Source organism: Vigna angularis, chromosome 3 (genome assembly GCF_016808095.1).
Source record: "Vigna angularis cultivar LongXiaoDou No.4 chromosome 3, ASM1680809v1, whole genome shotgun sequence".
NCBI lineage: Eukaryota > Viridiplantae > Streptophyta > Magnoliopsida > Fabales > Fabaceae > Vigna > Vigna angularis.
The window spans coordinates 8,812,089-8,834,587 of record NC_068972.1 but is presented as its reverse complement, the minus strand read 5'-3'; the positions used below and the strand labels follow the sequence as shown (position 1 = coordinate 8,834,587).

At 33.0% G+C, this 22,499-nt stretch overlaps 2 protein-coding genes across 3 annotated transcripts; both read right to left on the bottom strand.

Moving 5' to 3' along the window:
• Positions 1 to 5,576: 5,576 nt before the first annotated feature.
• On the bottom strand, positions 5,577 to 7,484 carry LOC108325082 (tetraspanin-6). Its single transcript, XM_017558085.2, has 3 exons — positions 6,783 to 7,484; positions 6,310 to 6,629; positions 5,577 to 5,833 (listed from the first exon to the last, which is right to left on the bottom strand). Exons 1-3 carry the CDS (start codon positions 7,272 to 7,274, stop codon positions 5,794 to 5,796), a joined length of 852 nt encoding a protein of 283 aa, XP_017413574.1. The 5' UTR covers positions 7,275 to 7,484; the 3' UTR covers positions 5,577 to 5,793.
• A 1,280-nt stretch (positions 7,485 to 8,764) lies between these two features.
• LOC108324163 (serine carboxypeptidase-like 27) lies at positions 8,765 to 12,973 on the bottom strand. 2 transcript variants are annotated; one of them, XM_017557018.2, is made up of 9 exons: positions 12,016 to 12,973; positions 11,826 to 11,921; positions 11,583 to 11,675; positions 11,410 to 11,495; positions 11,034 to 11,294; positions 10,234 to 10,361; positions 10,043 to 10,141; positions 9,381 to 9,486; positions 8,765 to 9,275 (listed from the first exon to the last, which is right to left on the bottom strand). In XM_017557018.2, the coding sequence occupies exons 1-9, from the start codon at positions 12,383 to 12,385 to the stop codon at positions 9,129 to 9,131; spliced, it is 1,386 nt and encodes a 461-aa protein (XP_017412507.1). In that variant the 5' UTR covers positions 12,386 to 12,973; the 3' UTR covers positions 8,765 to 9,128. The 2 variants fall into 2 exon arrangements, with proteins under 2 accessions (XP_017412507.1, XP_017412508.1); XM_017557019.2 differs by having other exon boundaries at positions 10,043 to 10,138; positions 12,016 to 12,970.
• Positions 12,974 to 22,499: the final 9,526 nt, after the last annotated feature.

Genomic DNA, 22,499 nt, shown 5'->3' with positions numbered 1-22,499 from the left:
AGAAGTTGAATTTCGGTACTAAACTTTAGAAAAGGTTTTGTTTTTAGTCGTTACAAAAATATATGGAAACATATAAATTAATAGAAAAATACATTTTGCAAATGATTTAAAAAGATAAAAAATGAAAAATTATTACTCAAATATGAACTAATATTTATGAATAGAGAAATCATAAGAGTTATTTACAAAACAAGTACCAATCAATGCATTGACGTAAAACGTATAATTAATGTAATACATCTTTAGTTATTATTAGTCATAAAACATATATGCAAAATCAAAATATTAAAACAGTATAAAAGAACTTATGGTGCATGTATTTATTAGTGTTGTAAAAATGGATTATAAACTAAGAGTCAGTCGAGTTTACTATGAATTTGAGTTGGGTTGAATTTGAAAAAAAATGTAATTTTTTTATAACGGTTAGTTTTTAACTCGGTTCATTTAGAACTTGACTTATTCAGGTTGAGTCCATGGTGAGTCGGGTTAGCTTACCAACCTACCTAATTTAATTTAATTATTTATTATTTTGTGTTTCAATATTATTAATTAGCAATTTTTTATTATATTGTAGATGAGATAAAAAAAGATGTTTTAAGAGAAAAATATATTATAGATTTATCGACTCTAATATTATACATGAATAATGATACAAAAATTATCAATATTAAAAACTTATTTGTTCAGTGCTTGTTTTTTTATTACGCTTGAATTATATTATATTTTATTTATTTATTTTGAATTGTCTTTGGAGTTTAATATTTAGAATGAAATTTATTTACATTTGAATTAAAAATAAATTATTTAAAAAAAATTTATAATTAAGTAAGTCAACCCGTTTAACCCACAGACTGGATTCGAATTTTTTCAGCTCACTAATAAGTAAGTTGGGTTCACTAAGTGACCAACCTGGATGAACTGGGTCGAGTAGAACTGAGTTACCCATTTTGACAGCTGTATTTATTAATGAATTTCACATTTTTTTAAATAAACAGCATTATTTTCTACTGCAAAAATACAATAATCTATTATATATGTTTTTTCATTTTCTCTTAAAGTGTAATTCATAATGTCCATTGTGTTAATAAGTTTCTAGAGCGTTCATGTTGTATAACATTATAAAGTTGTTAAAGTCAACCTTTTTCAGGGCAATTTTTATTTAAATTCATTTAGGAAACCTTTTTCAACCTTTAGAATCACTAACTTCATCAGCTAGTGGTAACATTTATGATAGTGACAATACTAAATAACAATTGTAATGATTGTTATAATTGTTATCTTCTTATTAAATTTTGTGTCCGATTATCATATAAAATAATAATCATAAACATGACACCGTGTGTAATTATAATTATTATTGTAAAATAACATTTATTATAATAATAATCAATTAAAAAATAACATGATAAAATACGATATTTTAGAATGTGATTATTAAGATATTTTAGAACATGATATAATTTAAACATTTAGATATTTGATTGTTTTCGCAAAATAATGTTAAAAATTCGATAAAGCAATACCGAAATCTATAAATGTTCTATTTGTCATATATTTTATTTTTTAGAAATGATCATTTATCTATAGCCTTCAGTGTGAATTAATTTTTTTTTTCATTTTAAACAGAATAATTAGTTATGATTTATTTTCTTTGTAATTTTTTATTTGGTTATACATTATTATCATTATAAATTATCATGGTTGCATAATTTTTCTTTTCTATTGATTTGAATATTATATTTGTGAATTTTTTAAAAAAAATATCATGTGACCATTGATTTAAAAATATCGGAAATGTTGGATAAATCACAAAATATCAAGAATCCTTCTTCCCATATGCTTGTTTATAATGAGGAAAATATCATTTGTGACTGACCACTTTTTCTATTGTTGTACCTTAGTTGGGCCACTTCAGCCATATAGTTATGAACTTTACAGCGATGTTTATCTACTAAAAGTTGCATGAGATAGCACCGAAATAATTGCATATAGGTACGTACAAAATGGTTTATGCTCTGTCTAAGGAGATGAAGACTAAACTGGAGGAATAAAGTCTGAATTATTCCCTTTTCTCATGTGCATTTTGCAACTTGCATACACACTCTCACCAACTTCTTCAATATTTATTAATGTGCTAGACCACACCAATTTATAGAATATGGTATGTTAAAAAAATAATTTTAAATTTAATTCAATTTTTATTAAATCTACTAATAAAATATTATGTTAAGAAATGATTCAGTTTTATTAAATTAACTTATAAAATATTTTGATAAGTTAATTGAGGATGAAGTTTATCGGGTATTTGTCTGAGTTGATCATCGAGACAAATCATCGATTTTGATATCATTGTTAGGTCTAACAGGGATGAGGTTCACACAAACACTAATGAGACATGAGCCCAACCATATAAGGAATTGACATCACTCTCTACCCAAAACTTTAAGGCAATGAATTAATGAGTTTTTCATCTTTAATAGTGTTCTACTTTTTCATTTTTATCAAAAGTAAGACTTAGACTCATACTTGAATTCCCAATCAATAATTCATAATAACTTATCAGATCATATACATAATTTTAATATGAAGAATACAAGTTAAAGTGTAAATATTTACTGGTATACACTTCTCTTTGTTTCCTAACTTTTTTAAACAAATTATATACATTTTCAATTCATTGACAATTTTCCGTTTTATTATAATTGTAAAAAATGTATAACGAAAATACTTACATGTATATAGTTTTGAGTTTTGTTTGGGTTTTCTCACATGTCAACTAGTTACTTAAATGTTAGAAGGAGTTACATTATAAAAATAAAGTATGTGTTGTATTGTTATATGATTAGAGATAAATGCCATCTATAATTGATCACTTTTATCATACTTCGCTAATACTTTTAAATACTCTTTTTTAAATCAATTATATTTTTCAAATTTTGGTGTTTTTCTTCTATTAAAATTTTAAAATACATTGATTTTGTATTATAATTATTTTTAATATATCAAAGTTAATATAGTTTGAAACTACAGCCGAAAGTACAACAGAAAATTTGAATCTGTTTTTTCATAATTAAAATATATTAATATGTTACTAATATTAGTTTTCACTTGGCACCATCACCCCTCCATTGTTGGATCTTCAATAGGATAAAAGCTGAATCAAAAATTGAATGAGAGAGTAAATATTCTTAAGAGTTAGTATTTTCATAGAGAAAAAAAGGAAGTTTTCTGAAATGGATAATTGGGACTCTCACAATATTTATCTTTATGAGTACTTAATAGATTATTTTCTAAATTAAGTATCTAATAAATTATATATTTTATTTTTAATATTATATTTTTTATTTTATTTTAATTTAAAATAAATAAAATTCTCTTTCATTCTTTTAATTTGCTTTTTAGTAATAGGCGATATATTTTAAATGACACATATTAATGCATATTCAATACTTTAAATCGTATAACGCATATTATAAGTTAAGGGGTAAATAAACATTAAAATTGATTAAAAACAATTAGAAAATATTTAAATAAAAAATTTAATGATCAAAAGCAGTGAAAGAAATAACTAGTACTCAAATTAAAAATCTATTATGGAAAACTTGAAACTTAGGTGAGTGTTATAAAATTGAAAAAACAGGTAGGTTGCACTATTTACAACAAAATACTTAAAGAATTAAAATCCAATTTGAAAGGAAAGTAATAAAAAATAATTTAAAAACTTTGAACTATCACAGTCATATTAAATTTTCTTCCATTTTGTACACGCATCTAGCACCAAATAGAAGAAAGATGGGAGAGGCAAAGTGCTGCAAACTTCTTCTATGGGGCCAGGCTTTCAAATAACTTTTAATTACAACTTATCCTACTAAATTCATACTCTTTTTTTAATCACTCTAGTAAGAATAATAACCCTACCATCAAATGTATTAGTCTTTTATTTGGATATACCAACACCACAAATGAGTTTTCATTTAATCTTTATGGATTTCTAATTATTTTAATTAATATTTTTCACTCAATAATACTTTCAAAAATTGTACCAATATTTCAGATAAATGGAGATATGATTTATTATTGAGTTGTGTAAATTAAAATAAATATGTTGCAATAACGTTAGAAAATACATTTTTTTATTTAACTAATTTGTGTATTATGAATCTATACGAATTAATAATATACAACTTGTATCAGTTAGTTATTGAATAAATGACTTAATTTGAAAACTTAATAAAGTCATAAATACTGAAACTATTCATAATTGAAAAGTGGTAAGGCCACAGTAGTCAGCCCTAGAATCGATTACCTTATTTATTGGGCCCAATTGAACAAACAGGTCCATAAAAGCTTCATTAATATCGCGTCCAGTTTTTCTGCACCCCATTGTTTCCATGTGCACAGTCATAGGGGTGGGTAAAAGACCAAAATTCCCTTTGCCGTTGTCACCCCCTTCTCGTTACCACCCCTTTGCCATCTCTATCTTATTTATGTTTGTGTTATGAATGGATTCAAAGAAAATATGTACTCCAAAAATTGGATTGTACAACTTAAAAGACACACTACACAATCCAAAAACCTTATTTTATGAAAAAAAAAAGACTTTAAAATTGCTTAATCTGAAAATAAAAAAAAACTTCGATTGCACAATTTGAGAATAAAAAATTATGTTCAAAATATGTAATAGTTTTTGCATATGAAAAATAACTTTTGGATCGTATAATTTAGAAATAACTTCTTAATTATATAGTTTGAAAATAAATAAAAATATTCAAATTACAAAATCCAAAAGTTAAAAATTATTTTGAAATAGTATAATTCAAAAGGTTTTTCCTTACGTCAAAAGCTAACTTTTGAATTGCAAAACTTCATTTTAAGGACAAAGTAAAAGTTTTCATATTTATATTTGTAAAGTGCAAAAGGAAAACATGGCCTGAAAAAGAAATCCCTTAATATCATCCAATAATAAATCAATTAAAGTAGAATTTGTGTCTTAAAGAAGAATTTGTGTCTTGGGGTTACTGTCAAGACAAGTGGTTTTCATTATTTAATTTAATTTTGGATTTAATTGTAACAGTTCAATTTTGTTTACATTATTAAGTAATTAAAGATTAACTTAATTATTATGTTATAATCACCAGAAATCAAGAATCTTATCTTATATGATGATTCATGATTCAATAGCGATGTAAAAAAATACATTGTTAATATATTTTAATTAAATTCTAAACATTGTACTCAGTGTTGAGATATATAAAATGAAATGAAGCATTACAATTGTACGTATTGTTTTGTTTTTTATAATAAAATTATTTTGGTTTGTCTGAGCGGTTTAACTCTTTCAAACGAAATCAAATGGTATTAGTTTTGTAGATATTTTTCTGGTTTAACTCTGTTCTAAGATGGAATATAGATGTTCCATTTGGATGAAACACGCCATCAAAGTCTTACCTTAGAACTTATTCGATTATTCCATCTTCCATTATTTTAACTTTTTGGACATTTGTGTAAGAACAGAAAAGCAAGTGGGATTAGGGTGCTTATTCTATTCTATCCAACCCCGTTGCACATAGTTCATGTATTAAAATTAAAAACCATCATTCACTAATGAGAAAAGGCAAAATAAAGTAATTGCACAAAAAGCATAATTATGCTTTATACATACAAAAGCAACCATTTGGGAAAGGTGGTAGAAACAAAGGCCTTTAGGCCTTCTACACCATACACTGAGAAACTACTGAATTCTTCCACTATGGAATGGAGCACCCAAACATGGCTCATAGCAGAGTTTCTCTTCTAATAAAGTTGTTCTCTTCTGTCATGTAACCACCTCCAACTGTGGGAAAAAGCACACCAAAAAGCATTAGACAGTAGCTAAATTGTTCATATTCAAAGGTTGTGCTCAATTTATCACCATTCAGATTTGTTCAAAATTCCCACATTTCAATGCAATAAAAGTAATACCCAAAGCAAAAGACTTTTCCTTTCTTACATAAAGCAAAAGACTTTAAATTAAAGCATCTGAAATAGGTTTTAACGTATACACAAATTTTTCTTCTGATATTTTAGCCAGTGCTTATAGCAATCAATAAAATCTACCATGTATTTAGAGCTTATTAGCAGTGTGTTTACATTACCTTTCCATCATAAGTTACCATTCATATGACTTTTAAGATCATTGTGGTGAAATTTAACAAATTTTTGAGTTTCCAATATGCAAGACACTATATCTGTTTCTTTTATGTGGTTTTATTGTTGGAAGGGAAATGAGTTAACAACATGATTAAATTTTCTGGAGATTTGTGGACTCACCAATGGTAATCCCATCTGGGTCGAACTTTGGTCATCCTGTTTTCACCATAGGGATAATCCGTTTCAGCTCTTTTTGTGTTTCTGAAAGCACAACAGCCAATGGAATAAATTCCTATGAGAAGCACAAGCATGGTGACAGTGAGAACCGAGAGCTTGTGCCAATTCCCTCTTATGTCTTCAAGCACACCAGCTTTGCAAGAATCACACTCATAGCAGAGCAAATTGGGGGCATTGTTCCACCTGTAGCAATCAGGGTCTTGTGTCATCATCATTGCTGCCATGTTGTAAGTGCAAGCAGTTGGTGGCTTACAACATCCAGACTGCATAACCCAAAACAACTATAACTTAGCAATGATCGATGTGAAAAGATTAAAAAAAAAAGTCTTTTTGGCTGTTTTATTGAACTAAGACATGGAAAAATTGAAAAGCCTAAACAAGTTCTAAAGAGAAACAAGCTACATAACTAGTTGTACCTGTATTGGAGACATATCTCTCTGCATGTAATCAAGAGGGGTCCAAGAGGCAAGCTTTTCACAAGTTTTAGACCCCAAAATACAGCTTCTGATTGTGCTCCAATAGCGAGGATCCTGTATTCTCTTCCTCAGCCATGGTGAGTAATCCTGAAGATGATACTCCTTATACACCCTTCCAGGCACTTCAACACCACCACCCTTGCTAGTCACACCAAAACCAAATATGGTCAAACCCATCAGTGCTGCTATGAGCAACAACATGACCACCAAGTACAACCATAGTGCACATGCCACATGAAAGCATGCACCAATGAAGCCTGCCAGTGATACCACCAGCACAACAAATCCTATAACCAAAAGAGGGGTTTGGAGAAAATTTTCACAGGTTATGCTGCTCCTTGCCATCCATAGACCTGCTCCAATTATTGGTATGGATGCTAAAAGTGTAAACAAGTTCAAGAACCCGATCACTGTGTTGCTGAACCTATACATGTCTCTCACTCTCACTCTAACTCTAACTCTATCTCTACTTTGTCATTTGTTAGCTGCTTCTTGTTCTGTCTTCAGCTTTGTTTCCCATTTAAAAAGGTGACACTCAATTTGCTTTGTTTATGTTGTGCTTCAAACTCTAACTTTTGTTGGGGGATGTGAAAATGAGCAAATGAAATGAGATTGTCCTTCTTAGTTACTAAGGAAGTTAGTTTCTGTCTTGGTGTGACGAATCTGCCCTTCTTCCCTCCTTTCCCGGTCTTTTTTTTTTAAGTATTCTAATGACACAATTGACGTATCTATCCTTAATACTGATGCATACAGAAGCATCAATTCCATGTGAATTTTGGCAAGGCAAGCAAAGAATTTGGAACAAGTGATGGTGTTTTTTGTAACTACAAATGATGCCACTGCTTTTGAGATATGGACCCCAATAGGACTTCTTTGCGAAGCAAAATCATGAACGAGATTTGTGGTATTGTTAGACGGGTATTATAGAATAATGATACAGTATGTGGGATGCTGTCTTTCTTATCCTGTCTCATCTGATCTTATTGTCACACCAATACCATGTGTCTTTTCGGCTCCACTAGGTAGCCTAATTCTTTTCTTAAAAGAAGTTCCACCGAGCTTTAATTCGTCAATGATAAATACCTTTGGCAAGGCACCTTGTCTTGTTGATACATTGTGCTCTACCATGGAATTTTAAATGCATAAACATTGCCATCTTCCAAAAGTTTTATTGGCAAAATATCAGTGAGTATCTGCTACAGCATGACCATTATACAAATGTGTGAAAACTACAGCGCAGACTGTAGTGTTCACCTTTCAGTTGTTCAATTAACGTGCCTTTTGCTATTTTAGAACTGTGATTTTCTAGTTCCTTAATTAAATGAAGGTGATGCCTTTTTTTATTAGTGACTTGATTGATTAGCATCAATTATCAGACGCTCAAACCACACTCATTTTTTCTTCTCCTTCTGAATCACTTTTTGACAATGAACTTTGCTGATAAATGGTCTGAATACAAAATTAAACACAGTGGACAGAAACATATCTATTATTATATATTTTGATCCTGATTTACGAGCCATACAATCATTGGTACAGCTTATAAGGGGATTGGGTAGCCTCAGTCCACCATTTCTCATTACCCCAAAATCCGCAATATTCGTCAAAAGAGTGGAATTGGAAGTACATGCTAAGTCACTGACTGTAACATCATAAAAACAAAGCATTGGCATATATCTAATAAATTTAATTATTAATTTCTCTCTACATACATCTAACGTCACAGAAGCCAGTGCAGTGCCCCTATATCTGTTCAACTACAGCAAAGCGATGTATGACAGAACCAAGGAGCATTCGAGCAGGCTTTATAGCATTGAATGCTTTGTCACAGTATGTCACTTTCAATCTCTCTTCTCCAGTTCAGAATGCAACAACCCATTTGTTTTCAAGTACACTTGATTAATGTTAAAGTTTATCCGCAGTAATTAAATAGTAGTGTAAGAAATTTTTATTACTAGTAGAACAACATCCTTTGACTATACAAGATATGGAATTGGTCTGAATTACGAAAACAATATAAAGAATAGCATTTCGTACAAATAATCACATTTTCACAAAGAAATACAAGTAGAAGAACTACTGTTGGTAAATTTTATCAATTTTCTAGGCAGAGAAACCAAGTGTGAACTCATGAGGATTGAATTCCTTATTCTGTCTCGAACTGTTCCAGTATATATATATATATATATATATGAATGGTAATTATTCTTGGCCTAAGTGCAAGAATGGTGGTACTTATGTTCCTATACTTGTGTGAATATTCATTAAGTGGTAATGAACAAATTTCTAACTTGTTGTTGGCATCGACTTGTTCTGCAAGAATGAACTAAAAAGAATGAATGCTTGTCGGGGCCTATGAAGAGGAACCTCGTGTCCAGCACCTCTTACTGTAACCATTGTCAACCCTTTATAAACTTGACTCCAACCACCAACCTTCACAACAGAACAGAAAAAATTATTAGCTACAGCAAAAAAAAAAAATATCACATGTGTGTCTGTCTCATGAGACAGTTTGTTAATGATAGAAGTTGCACCAACCTTGCCACTGTCATACCAAGGGTACCAATTGATGATGGTAGGTAGCTTCAAGGCATCAATTGAATATCGAGTAGCAGTCACTGGAACCACCGCATCAGTGTCTCCACTGCAGCCAAAGATACAAAGATAAAGATTTTCAATCACAAACACAAAAAACAAGGGATAATTAAAAAACAGTTAAACAAATACTATGCATTGAAGATCAAATGGTAAAAACATTTTCACTTTTTATTGGACAATGATTAATATAAAGATGTGTCGTGTGAATAGATACTGCAAAAAAAAAAAGTTTTCAGTCATAGTTTTTTTATTTTGGTTTAGGTTCTTATAAAAAAGTTTCTTTATTTTTATCTCTATAAAATATGAAATTAATGTTTTTATTTCTTATAAAATATATAAATTTTAGTTTTAGTTTCGTAAAATATCTCTTTTTTTTTTCATACCTTCAAAATTTGAAATTATTATTTTTAATCCCTAATATTCATTTTAAGATAAACAAGTAATATATACATAAAAGTCAAATAACAAGTGTGTGTGTGTGTAAGCTATTGAAGAAACACATGGCAAATTTTTCTAGAACAGTGCACCTATACTATCTCTTTGTAAGTAGATTCTTCTGTATAAGCTATAATTAAGAGAAGATAAAAAGAAAATGCAGGTACCTGTAAACCCATATTCGGACACCAGCACTAATAAGTTCTTGATATATAGGAAGCATAGATAATGGAGAATCAGTCCAATAGTTCCCAACAATATCACTGCTAAGAAACACATTTTAGATCTAACTTATAGTAAAAAAAATAGAATAGGCCTCAAGAAAACAGTTCAAGAATTGCACATAAATGATGCATACCCGCATGCTTTCCATGCATAAGGAATCCCAGTTACATTGGCATGAAATGCCTTCTGAACTTCTGGACGGTTGAAATACAAATCAGAATACCTTTCAGTACAGGGATCATATGCTCGAGACATCCATGGCTGAGTTTGGAAGCCAAACATAAGAGAAAAAGAAAACAAGAAAGACAAAATATCAATGTAACAGTTTGTGACCCAAATATTAACAACTACAGGTGCTATACATCCGAAGACTGAAACTTGCAATGAAAAGTTCAAACATGTATTTTTCTTCAGGTAGTTTAGCAATTGCAAAATGCCAAAGAAGGAAATATGATATTCTTCCTATTCTTAAATAGACTAGTAACCATTTACTTTTAAGACAGAAGAATTAAACAAGAATGATGTCTGCATAATTTCTTGCATTCATGACAACAAATACACTGCATCTTAGGACCAATATGTTCTACTTTCATCTACAATATTGTCTTGTTAGTGAATCATAAGCAAATACCAACCAACCTATGTTGAATTCCAAGAGATTTTAATCAAACTGCTCAATAATATTCTCCCGTTCATTGCTTCATAGCTTTTACCACATGGAGATTTCAGAAGCTTATTAACCACTTCAAAAACAATCTAGTGCTAGAGTAGATAATACTGATGGAAACTTCTCAATAAGCAATATAAAAAATCAATGCTAATAGCATAGTTGCATCAGTTTCCCTTGAATTTTGACAGCTATAATTCAGTGAAAGGACTTCAAATTAGAAATGATGTTTATAGGTAAATGGAATAAGTGAGAAAATAGCTTACATAGCGACCCTTCAAGCCGCGTCTGAGTGATGCTGTGTTGTTACAAGGCTGAGTGTAAACGCTGTATGGATCAATGTTTCCCTGCTCCAAAGATGCAAGTCTCAGAGCCTGCATGCATTGCACTGATGGATGCTGAGAGGACCCAAAATTGCACGCAATTTTTAGCATCCTATACGTGGAATCTGAAACCAAACCATGGGTCCACCAATATTCAAATGTGCCAACATAATCATGATAGTCATCAGTAACAGCATTACCAACCTGATAAACAGAGAAAAACAAAATCATTAGTGATTGTAACAAGGTAGTGGCAATTCTCCTTTAACATTACAGATTACAAAAATGCACAACTATTTCAAGATTCTTACAGTCTCACCATAAAACCCTTAAAATTTATGACTGGATTCTGGATTCCCTTATTTTTCTGGTAAACAATTTGACCCAACTGGGGAACGTAGTGACCTGAAAAATTATGTTCAAGAAATTTGATCGATAACTGTGGGACAAAATTCCGTGGTAAGAAAACCGACATATAAAAAATAAAATCACCTGCATAACTCTCTCCAGCAATGTAGAATTCTCTATGCTTATACTGAGGAAATCTTTCAAACCAATTAACAAGAAAAGCATATGCATCTTCAGCTGGAAAGTCAGATCCCAGATGCACATTAGCTTGTCAAAATCACAATTCATAAACCAAATCACTGTTGCTAAAACAAACAAAACTGGTATGAAGAGTGAATCCTGCATCTACTAGTGCATTCCCTTCACAACAACTAGATAATACATTACCTGTTTTCTGGTCACCAAATGTATACAGATCTGTTGTTTTATTCGAATATGAAAAACCAACACCAGCAGGGGAATCGAGGAACAGTATATTTGCCACTGCAGTACCCCAAATAAAAAAAAAGGCATAAAGATATGATATACGTTGTGAAAAACTAAAAACAGAACCAATGGGAATGTGAATTTCACTTACACTTGTTCCAAGCATAAGGGTTCGAGTAAAGCGACCTTCCATCAGGCCTAATGTGAAAAGGACCAATTTCTTCAGATGCCCCATAAGCAATAGAGGAACAACCGGGGCCACCATTGAGCCACAAAACTAGTGGCCTTGACTTTGGTCGACGACTCACTGGTGCCTCCACCAACCAGTAAAACAGTGCTCTCCCACTTTGCTCATTCACAGTCACGTAGCCAGAATACTGAGCAAACCCCACATTCTTTGGCTGTCCTGGCAGTTGGGTAATTCTATCTCTCTTCTGATCTTCAATGGGGGAAGCCAAAGAAACCACTCCACAAATGGACAAAAGCAAAACAAGATAGAATCTTGAAGAATAACCCGTCATGATTCTGCCACTCAACGAATACCCAGAAGAAAAAAGAAGTACAACAATATTTCTGGGTTGGAATTCCTTTTCAGATGATTCCTTCTAAACCATGGAAAAGAAAATGTAAGAACCAATATGGAAGTGAGTTGTAGTACTACACAGGGTCAGAGTCCAAGCACAAACACAAATCCCAACACAGTGATAGATAAGATCTACACTCCAATGCCAGAGATTTGTAGCAGTTCTACTGGTCCAACATCAGATTTAGACGGAGACAGAGAGAGAGAGAAAGAGGAGAAAAGAGAGTTCTTGGAGAATAGAAAACAACAAAGCAAAGAGAGAGAGAGAGAGAGAAAGAAAGTGTGAGGAAGTGAGAAACACATTGCATAAAGCTGACAACATATTTATAAGGAAGTGCCAATGATTGTTATGATGAGTTGTTGCAATTGATTAAGCACCATGCATTCGGTCGTCAACTAAATCATCAATGCTTTGAATTTTTCTTTTGCTCTTTCTGTTTACTGCTCGTGCTTTGTGTATCAGAACTTCACTGAAGTAGTTGAATGCGCACATGGGAGCACCAAGAGTTTTTTTCTTCAGTTGGTTCTGTAATTCTCTTTGCTAAACATATTTTGTCTTGGTCAACATATATATCAACGAAATTCATCTATCAACACTTTCACTATGGGAAGTTGTTGAGTAAAGTATTTCCCAAAATGAATTTAGTAGATTGTGAATCACCATTAAGGGTTGAGTAGATTTTCCAAGAGTAATTGTGACATGTAATAAATGTTGATCACAGAAGATTCTCAAACGTGTGGTGTATATTAATGTGTTGAGTATGATGCTATGATTATGAACTAGTGATGCATTTGTGACAGTATCAAGATTGAAAATAACCATATCTGCAAAATGTTGGTTCAACAAGGGTGAATCTGTGAAGAATAAAAACTTAGTTTTTGTTGACCTCACTTAATTTTTCTCTTTGTTCCTTTGACTGACCTAGATCCAGCATGCAAATTTGAACCTGATGATCAGATCTAAAATAAATTAGTAATTAATTTTGGTTGAATTTTGAAAAAGAAAGAACATTGTCGAGAGATAATGAGTAAAAGAAACCAATGAATCTATTTCTTTTGTATTCTTTAGTCAACATACATATAAACATTAAACCTAACCTTCGAAAATTTTGCCAAATTTGACACGGCTTGTGCTTAATTTGATATACATATAATTAGACACAACACATGAACACAGTCTTGTATGTTACCAACCACCAGCAGTTGTTAAATAGTTGTTCACTGTGTTTTCAGAAAATTTATAGAAGTATCAGAAATTATGCTGAAATGTATTGATAATCGTAATAATATTAATAAAATTTAGTTATAACGAAAATATTTAACTTTGTGTAATATTCTTAAGACACTAAATAATATCTGAGGGAAAAAACTGTCAAAAACAGTTTATATTTGAATGAATCATGGATTGTGTCGGTGAGCTTAATCCTAAAACATACAGATGTATTGAACCTTGAACCTCGCGTCAAACAAAAATGAGATTATTTATTGTTGATAAAAGTCTCATTTTCTAAATATGTAACACATGTTGTTTTTTAAGATTGAAACCCGAAATCAATAATTAACCTAAAACAGTTTTAGTCGAGTTATATATGGTAAAATGTTCAACTCGTATAAAGTTTTGTTTACATCGCCTTAAAAAAATTTAAAATTAAAAAGGCTTAATTACTTATTTAGTTTTTACTTTCATTCAAAAATATTAAATTCGTCGTGCAGTAGTCTTAACTTTACTTCAAATTGTTATTGTTTTCCTATTCCTAAGAGAGTGTTATCACTTTCTCTTTAGACAACGATAAGTAATTTTCTTTTCTATTTTTATTTTTATTTTTTTTGTCTCTTATTTTAATTGTGAGTATTTGTATAGTTTCGTACCGAACAATGGTATCATAATGAGAGATATAGAACTCTTAAGGTTTTAGATTAAAAGTTATGTGTTGGTCTATTATATTAGTTTGTTCATGTCTCATAATTTAACAAAGAATTCTTAATAAGATATAAAAAAGTTCATCATATACACCACATCTCAAACACTCATTTGAAAAAGACAAACCTATGTTGTAAAAACTGGAAAGGGGGATAGATGCTTGAAATTTAAGGTGAGTTAGAAGTCTCACACTGAATAAATTTAGGTAATATGACCAATATATAAGTAGGAGTACAAACATTTTGTCTTGCGGTTTTTAGTTGAAAGTGGTGTTCTAATATTTTATATGAATTTGTTCACTATTCATTAATAGTGAATACTAATTTTATCTTTATTTTTTGAGTTTTTTAATGTTACCGTAGTTTAATCAAGTTTCAGTTTTCATTAATTTTTTTCAATTTAGTCCTTTTTTCTAACACCTTCTAAATATTTAATGGCATGTAAATAACGTATTTATGTGATTTTTTATTTTATTTTTTTGTAATTTTTTCTTAACTTTTAAAAAATGGTCCACATATATTGTGTCACATGTTAGTGTTGGTGTCACGTGGTAATATTAGTGTCTTATATCTAATTTACTCTCAATTTTCGTTAATTTTTCAATTCAATCCTAATTTTTTAAAAATTAAACAATTTTATTCCTTTACAAATTAAGACCAAAATTAATTTGTATATAAATGTTATACTGGAATTTTTATTAAATACTTTTGAATTGTTATTCAACCAACTTTAATTATATTATCATAATATAATTATTATATTTATATTTGATATTTTCTACATGTAAAAAGAATATGATTACAGTTTGTTTAAAAATAATGAAAAATTTTCCTTCTATTTTTAAACTAGCTATAACCCTATTTTACAACTTCTAATGAAGAGTTGTAACTTTGTCTACTACAAAAGTTGAGTACATGACAACTATTGAAACTTGTAAAGTTATTTGGATTTCAAGGTTGATGGGAGAACTCAGACACAAGTAGAAAAAACTTGTTGTATATTGTAATAGTTAGAGTGTCTTGCACATTGTAAGAAATATTGTCTTTCATTATAGGACTACATAAGTTAACACCACCACTTTGTCTCAGAAATAATAGAAGATGGAAGTGTGGATATACAAAAGACTCACACTAATAAAATCTAACAAATATTATGACAAGGCCAATTAGCATGGTCAAGTTTATATGAATTTGATCATACTACAATCCATCAAAAGAATAAACAACACGATGGCAAAGAATAAAACATCATGTGAAAATTTGATTAATTCATACAAATTTTCAAGTATGAGAACATGTTACATTAAGAAAAACTTACCTTAATTTTTACTTTTTATGTTATAAAAGAAACACGCTATTTTCTTAAGAAGACGTTGTAAAATCTCTTCCCTTTCTTTTATATTACTTTAGTGATCAATAGAAAAACTTAAAAAAAGAAATTAGTTTCTCCTTTAAGGTTCTCAATATAATTGTTTTTCTTATTTCTAAGGAGAGAGTGTTATTATTTCTCCTTTGAGCTAGAGAGGATAGTAAGTACTTTTCTTTTCTTTTAATAAGACTACATCATTGTCTATTGTGTGATTTATTTTTTTTCTGTCTCTTATTTTAGTTGAGTATTTGTATTGCTATTCTAATATCAAACACTAGTATCAAAGTTAGAGAGTTAGAAGTCTCGCGTTGGATAAAATGAATAATATGAACACTATATAAGTAGAAGAACTATAAACTTATTGTTTTAAAATTTGAAGTTAAAAGTGATGTTCTAATCTCTTATATGAATTTGTTCATGATTCATTAATACTATTTTTTTAGAGTTAATAACTTCAATTTCTTTTGACATACATGTGTATTATATATGCCTGAGAATATCTCGGCCACTTAGACTAAGATGTACTCGGTCTAAGTATACTCAGTCAAGGTGAAGTCATATTGACCATATCATTAATATTGACAAAATGATATTAAGTTAAGACAACCTAAAACATATTAGCATGGTATTAGACAAGTTAATCGAGGTAATTAGTTATTGTTAAGACAATATCATATAGGATCTCTTTATTTTTTAAGTTTAACATAAGAGTTTAATGAAATAGTGCCTATAAAAATGACCATCCAGGATAACAAGCTAAACATTATATATGATTAAACAATATCCTCAATGCAATATTTATCATAAACGCTAAAGAGAATAGTCTAGCATAAACGACCTATATTACTTTAAATGCAATGATTTGATAAACAGACTAACATAAACACTATAGTACATGGACCATGGTAAACACTATAATGAGCGCATAATGTTTTAAATCCAAATGTACGAATAATATTTTTTTGTCTATTATGTTGTTTCTCTTTATTTATACAGATACACAAAGGACAAATATTTTATTCAAATGTACTATGCTGATTCAGAAGAACATTAAGATATATGAAGACATTCTAAGATTGTTTCTTCAATGTCTTTTATCTGCCTAACCCATACAAGCAACACAATTACATTCGCAAAAGCAAAGTAGCATCTGATCTAGTACAAAAGGCTACAACACCTACATTAATGTCAATGTTTTTTAGTGACGAATCTTTATTCACATGAAAAGAAAAGAAAACAAATTTTGCATATACTCTTGCGCTTTCTTTCTCTTGTGTCGTTTAGCTCTTTGAAAAAAAAAACTTTATAACAAGTTTGATAAGTTTTACCAATAAACTTTGTATTGACAAATATCATCTATAAGAGAGTGTTTCTATTTATACTTGTTTAAAAAATAATTTGTTGTTTTTGGATAATCATAAGTGATTTAAAACATTTGGTTGTTTAACTTAGAAGGACTATTTTATATTAGGAATGGTTATTCTCGTTGTAAACTATGAGTGATAAAACTCACTGTATCTTTCCAAAGAAGGTGGAACCCTTTAAAAGTGTTTAAAGCAGTATAGAACGAGTTCGAGTGAACCAGTATAAAACAAGTATTTTTCTATTATCTTTTAATGGCTTTCTGAACACTTTTTAAAAATTCTTAAATATTCAATATTGTATGTAAACCATCTAACTCCTGCAAACAAGGTCTAGCACTAAATTGAGAACAAAAAATTAAACTTTAATTGAGAACAAAAAATTAAACTTTATTCAAAACTCTCTTCCCCTTTATAGAGTTCACCGTGTCAACACTATCTTTTACATGTACACTCTCTTTTTGACTTTGAAAAAACAAAAACCTAATACACCCCAACTTAAAGAGATGAAGTTAACATTTGGAGTACCAATGAATAATTTACAAAAATGTTTTTAAGTTTTGTAACTTTCATTTATTATCAACATACAAAATCATTAATATATATATGTTTATACAATTTACCATCTTTATGTCATTCGTCAAACAGAAAAGATAGGTCAAATTTTAAGAAAATAACCATCCCAAAACTCCTCCAAATTTTATAGATCTAGCAATGAAAAAATTTTGTGCAAGCTATCTTTATTTTTCAAACGGGACAGGAGAAGAAAACATAGCATTAGATGTAGACTAATTAATTTTGATATATATATATATATATATATATATATATATATATATATATATATATATATATATATATATATATATATATATATATATATATATATTATGTAGTAAGATATTTATTATATAAAATATCTTAGATATTATATTTATTACATAAAATATCTTAAACGGTTAAGATATTTATAAGTAACTCACCACATTTTTAGCTAAGGTGGTTATTTTTATTTTGCTTATAAATACAATGACAGGGCAAAAGCAGGTACATTCTCTTTATGTCTAGAGACCCTAAATAATATTTCAGAGCAGTATCATAATCACTCTCTTGAGAGTTGAGGCTCCATAACTCACATCTGACTTGAGCGTCGGAGTATCTTTGCAGGTACCTCCCCCTCCTTTGGCAAGTATGAACAACAACAATTGGAGAAGAGCAAGCGTCCCAGACAGCCAGGAGCAACAAAGACACACTGGAAAACATCTACACCGAAACATTTTGGCGCCCACCGTGGGGCCGAGTGCCAACCCAAAGAAGCCACAAGAGGAGTCTCGGCCTCGATGAATCATTTCTTCGGATAAAGCTACTCCATCACCGCCAGAAGTCTCCTCCGCGAGCCATTGACGCCAGCACGAGCACCTCTGCGAAATCGCGCCAGTGAGCACATCAGCGAAATCACACCCCTTGAAATCACACCCCTTTGTGGGTCAGATCCAGCGCAAAAACATGCTTAAACTCATCATTCACCTCCCTCAACAATGGTGGACAAATGAGAGAAAACTTCTTTCACTGCCTCTTTTAATCTCGACGTCGTCACCCCAGTTTTTCCTTCCATTTGGAGGAAACAACAATGTCACGATCCAATTATTCAAGAACGAGTTGAAGATTGTTGCAGGGACCGTGACGCTTCGGAACAATATCTAGTTTCACCGTCTCCTTTGTCGGTAAACACGGGAAATCCTCGTCGGAGAGGGCTGCCGCCTTCATCGTCGCCGTTGCGAAGATCGAAACCACAATTCCAATCAATGAAAATCCAATTACAACAGAAATCCCTAATTTCCCAATTTCCACAAACCCCAATCCCCAAAATCGGAGAACAACAGGAACCCTAAACCCAAAGCTCAATGTCGCCGCCGCTTTTTCCAATCACGGCGTCGCTGCCCTCCGCCAAGAAGCTTAACCAGGAGGACCTCTCCCATTATGGCTTCTCCTCCGTCCCCATTCCGCCCAACCCCAACCCCCCGTCCTCGCGGCTACGTTTCCAACCCTCCTCCAAAGAGAGGATCCGGGCTGCCACTTCTGCAGCTAGGCGGCAGGAGGAGTGCCACCACAAATCCGCCAGTCCATCCCAAGCCTGGGGACTCCATGGTCTTCCATCACCTTGGATCGCGGTTTCCGTCGACGACAACCTCAGGATCGGCCGGTCCACAGTATGGCTGATTCTAGGGATTTTTGGGGCAGAAAGGGATTTTACAGAGAGGCGAGAAGAAGACGGTTGTCACCCAGGGTAAACCCTTTCGGTGTCTTGTCAGACCCATTCTCCACGTCTTCCGCAACCCTCGCGCAATCCACGCGTCGTTCGGTTCTGCCTCCACGTCATCCAACCCAATTTCTATTCCCCAAACTTCAAACTCCGAACGACCTTCGACCATTTCCGGGTCGACCATCAAGAATGAGCCGCCACCAAGGTCGTCCACCTTGGTCGACCGACAAGACCGAGTGTCGACCGTGACCGATCGACAAAAACTTCTTCATTGCCGTTCGACCATTTCCTGGTCGACCATCAAGAATAAGCCGCCACCTAAGTCGTCCACCTTGGTCAACAGCAAGACCGAGTGTCGACCGTGACCGATCGACAAAACCTTCCTCATCACCGTTCGATAATGTCCAGATCGACCATCAAGAACGAGCCGCACTCCAAGGTCGTCCATCTAGGTCGACCGACAAGGGCGAGTGTATATCACGACCATTCTGTGGCCACAAGCGTTCCACTACTCGTCCGTCCGGCCTCAACTTTTGTCGGTTCTTCATCCTCAAATACTCCAGCATGCGGACGCTCGGCTCAATCAGCGTTCGGTCATTCGACCAAAATGATGCTCGGTTATTGAGCGTCCCTGACGTTCGTCCACTCGGTCCCCAACGTTCGGCCACCCGTGGCCTCAACCATTCGGCCACCCGCCTCAATAACGTTCGTCCACTCGGTCCCCAACGTTCGGCCATCCGTGGCCTCAACCATTCGGCCACCCGCCTTAATAACGTTCGCCCATTAGTCCTCCCTGACGTTCGGCAGCTTGGCCTCAACCGTTCGGCCACCCGTCTCAATGACGTCCGGACACTTGGACTCAACCGTTCAATCATCCGTCTCATCGGCGTTCGGCAGCTTGGCCTTGACCGTTCGGCCTTTCGTATTGACGTTCGGTTTCTACCGCTCGACCATACACCCACACGAGCGCTCCAACATTCGGCCATACTCACGATCGGCCTCCTGACGTTCAGCACCTGGACCTTAACCATTCGACACTTCGGCCTCCCTGGCCATTAGCCATTCGGCCTCCCTGGCGATCAACCATCCGGCCTCCCTGGCGATCAACCATCCGGCCTCCCGAGCGCTCAACCTTTCGGTCATTCGGTCTCATGTGTTCAAACATTCAACCTCGAACGTTCCTGCTTTCGGCCACTCAGCCTCATTGACTCTCGGTCTTTCGGCCTCTACCGCTCGACCATACATCTACACGAGCACTCAAGCATTGGGCCATTCGACCCCACTGATGATCAGCCAGTCGGACTCAATAAATGTTCGTCCGCTTGCCTCAGTCGTTCAGCTGTAGGTCTCAATGACGTTCGGCCGCCTGGCCTCCACCCTTCGCCTCAGTCGTTCGGCGATTTGCGTCTCAAGCATTCCAGCATTCGTTTTCACGAACGCTCGGCCTAAAGCGTCCAACACTCAGCCTCACTGACGTTCGACAACTCAGCATCTACAGCTCGACCATCTAGCGACACGACCGCTCCACCATGCGATCCTATTGACGTTCGACCGCCAGGTTTAAAACGCTCTATATTCTTATATATATATTATATATCTTATGCAGGTCAACCGAAAACCGAGCGTTCAAGCATTTGGTCGTTCAGACTCAAAGGAATTTGCCCTTTGATTTCAAGCGCTCGACAATCCATGTCCACGAGCGTTCTACGGGATACACTCCCTCTGGTAGTTGTTCGCCCAAGAACACCCAGAACATCAACCGCTCGACAATCCATGTCCACGAGCGTTCTACGGGATACACTCCCTCTGGTATCTCACCCATTTCTCACTGTACCTTTCATTTTACATATTTGTCTTTCATTTATTAAATCATTTATTAAAATCAAATAAAAATTAATGATGAGTTAATGATTTTGTAACTACCAGCAACCCTGCATCTCATTTTGTTGTCCTACATGCACTCACTTCCCTCTTCTTGTTTTTTGACTTTAAAATAAAATAACAAACAAATCAAAAAATAAAAAGATATTCCAAAAACATATTTAATAAAATATAATATGATTTAATCATAAAAATAAAATTTACAAAATATATAAATATAAAATATTAACAAAAAAACTATATAAAATATTAACCAAAATAAATTAAATATACTAACATAATATTTCATACATATATTTTTTAAACAAATTTAATACTATAAATAAATATCAAAAATATTAAATAATAAATAATATAAAGAAATACAATTTATAAATTTTAAACAAATTTAATTAAATATAATAAAAGAAAATAAAGTAATAAAAAACCCTAAAAAAGCAAGTGGCGCAGTTCCAAGTGCGGCCACCGTAAACCGCAGGTCGAAGTGCGGCTGGCCTCATCCGCAGTTCTAAGTGCAGCTGCACGCAAAAGTGTCGAACGCCAACCGCAGGTCCAACTGCGGCGACCCGTCAACCGCAACTCTAAGTGCGGTTCTCATCCCTCCCAACCGCACTTCCATGTGCGGCGACGCCTGATCCGCAATTCCAAGTGCGGTTAAGGTCCCATAGATCAAATACGAAACAAAGAGATAAAAACGAAACAAGCACAAATTTTATCACACTCAATGCATGACCTTAAGGAAATCTATCCTTGAAGTTAACTCTCTGAGAAGAAGAAAATCTACACCGTTGCACCAGAATAACTTAAAAACAAATGAAGTTGATGATGAGAGAGGAGGAGAAGAGTGAGGGAGGAAAAAAAATGTGAGCTTGAAATAAAATGCGACAAGGAGAGTCAAGGAGGAGGAAGGGGTGTAAGGTTTACAAAATAATCTGAAATACAGTAAAGTTAAACTCAGTTAGGAAGAGATGTAAGGTTGCTGCTTCAATTTAATCATTAAATGGGTCAATTTTTTTTAAAGTAAAATATTTTTTCTGAGAAAAATAAAATTATAAATAAAAAAAAAAAAAAAGAGGTGCAAGATGATGTTGGTGAGGTGCGTATAGAACCTCTCTACATACAATATAGCAGGAACATATTTGGAAACTGTGATAAGAATCCCAAAATTTTCCTAACAAAACATTAATGGCAGGATAAAGTTTTTCCTTGAAAATAAGAAAAAGATGGAGAGAGAAGGTCTCCTGTCCAATACCCTTGA

Excerpts from the sequence above, each read along its gene's own strand:
- LOC108325082 (XM_017558085.2), bottom strand. The coding sequence starts at position 7,274 with ATGTATAGGTTCAGCAACACAGTGATCGGGTTCTTGAACTTGTTTACA. Across the intron at positions 6,630-6,782 it reads GAGATATGTCTCCAATACAG|TCTGGATGTTGTAAGCCACC; the intron begins GTACAACTAGTT and ends TGGGTTATGCAG. Across the intron at positions 5,834-6,309 it reads CCCAGATGGGATTACCATTG|TTGGAGGTGGTTACATGACA; the intron begins GTGAGTCCACAA and ends TTTTTCCCACAG.
- LOC108324163 (XM_017557018.2), bottom strand. The coding sequence starts at position 12,385 with ATGACGGGTTATTCTTCAAGATTCTATCTTGTTTTGCTTTTGTCCATT. Across the intron at positions 11,676-11,825 it reads ATTTGGTGACCAGAAAACAG|CTGAAGATGCATATGCTTTT; the intron begins GTAATGTATTAT and ends CTGACTTTCCAG. Across the intron at positions 9,276-9,380 it reads CTTGGTATGACAGTGGCAAG|GTTGGTGGTTGGAGTCAAGT; the intron begins GTTGGTGCAACT and ends TCTGTTGTGAAG.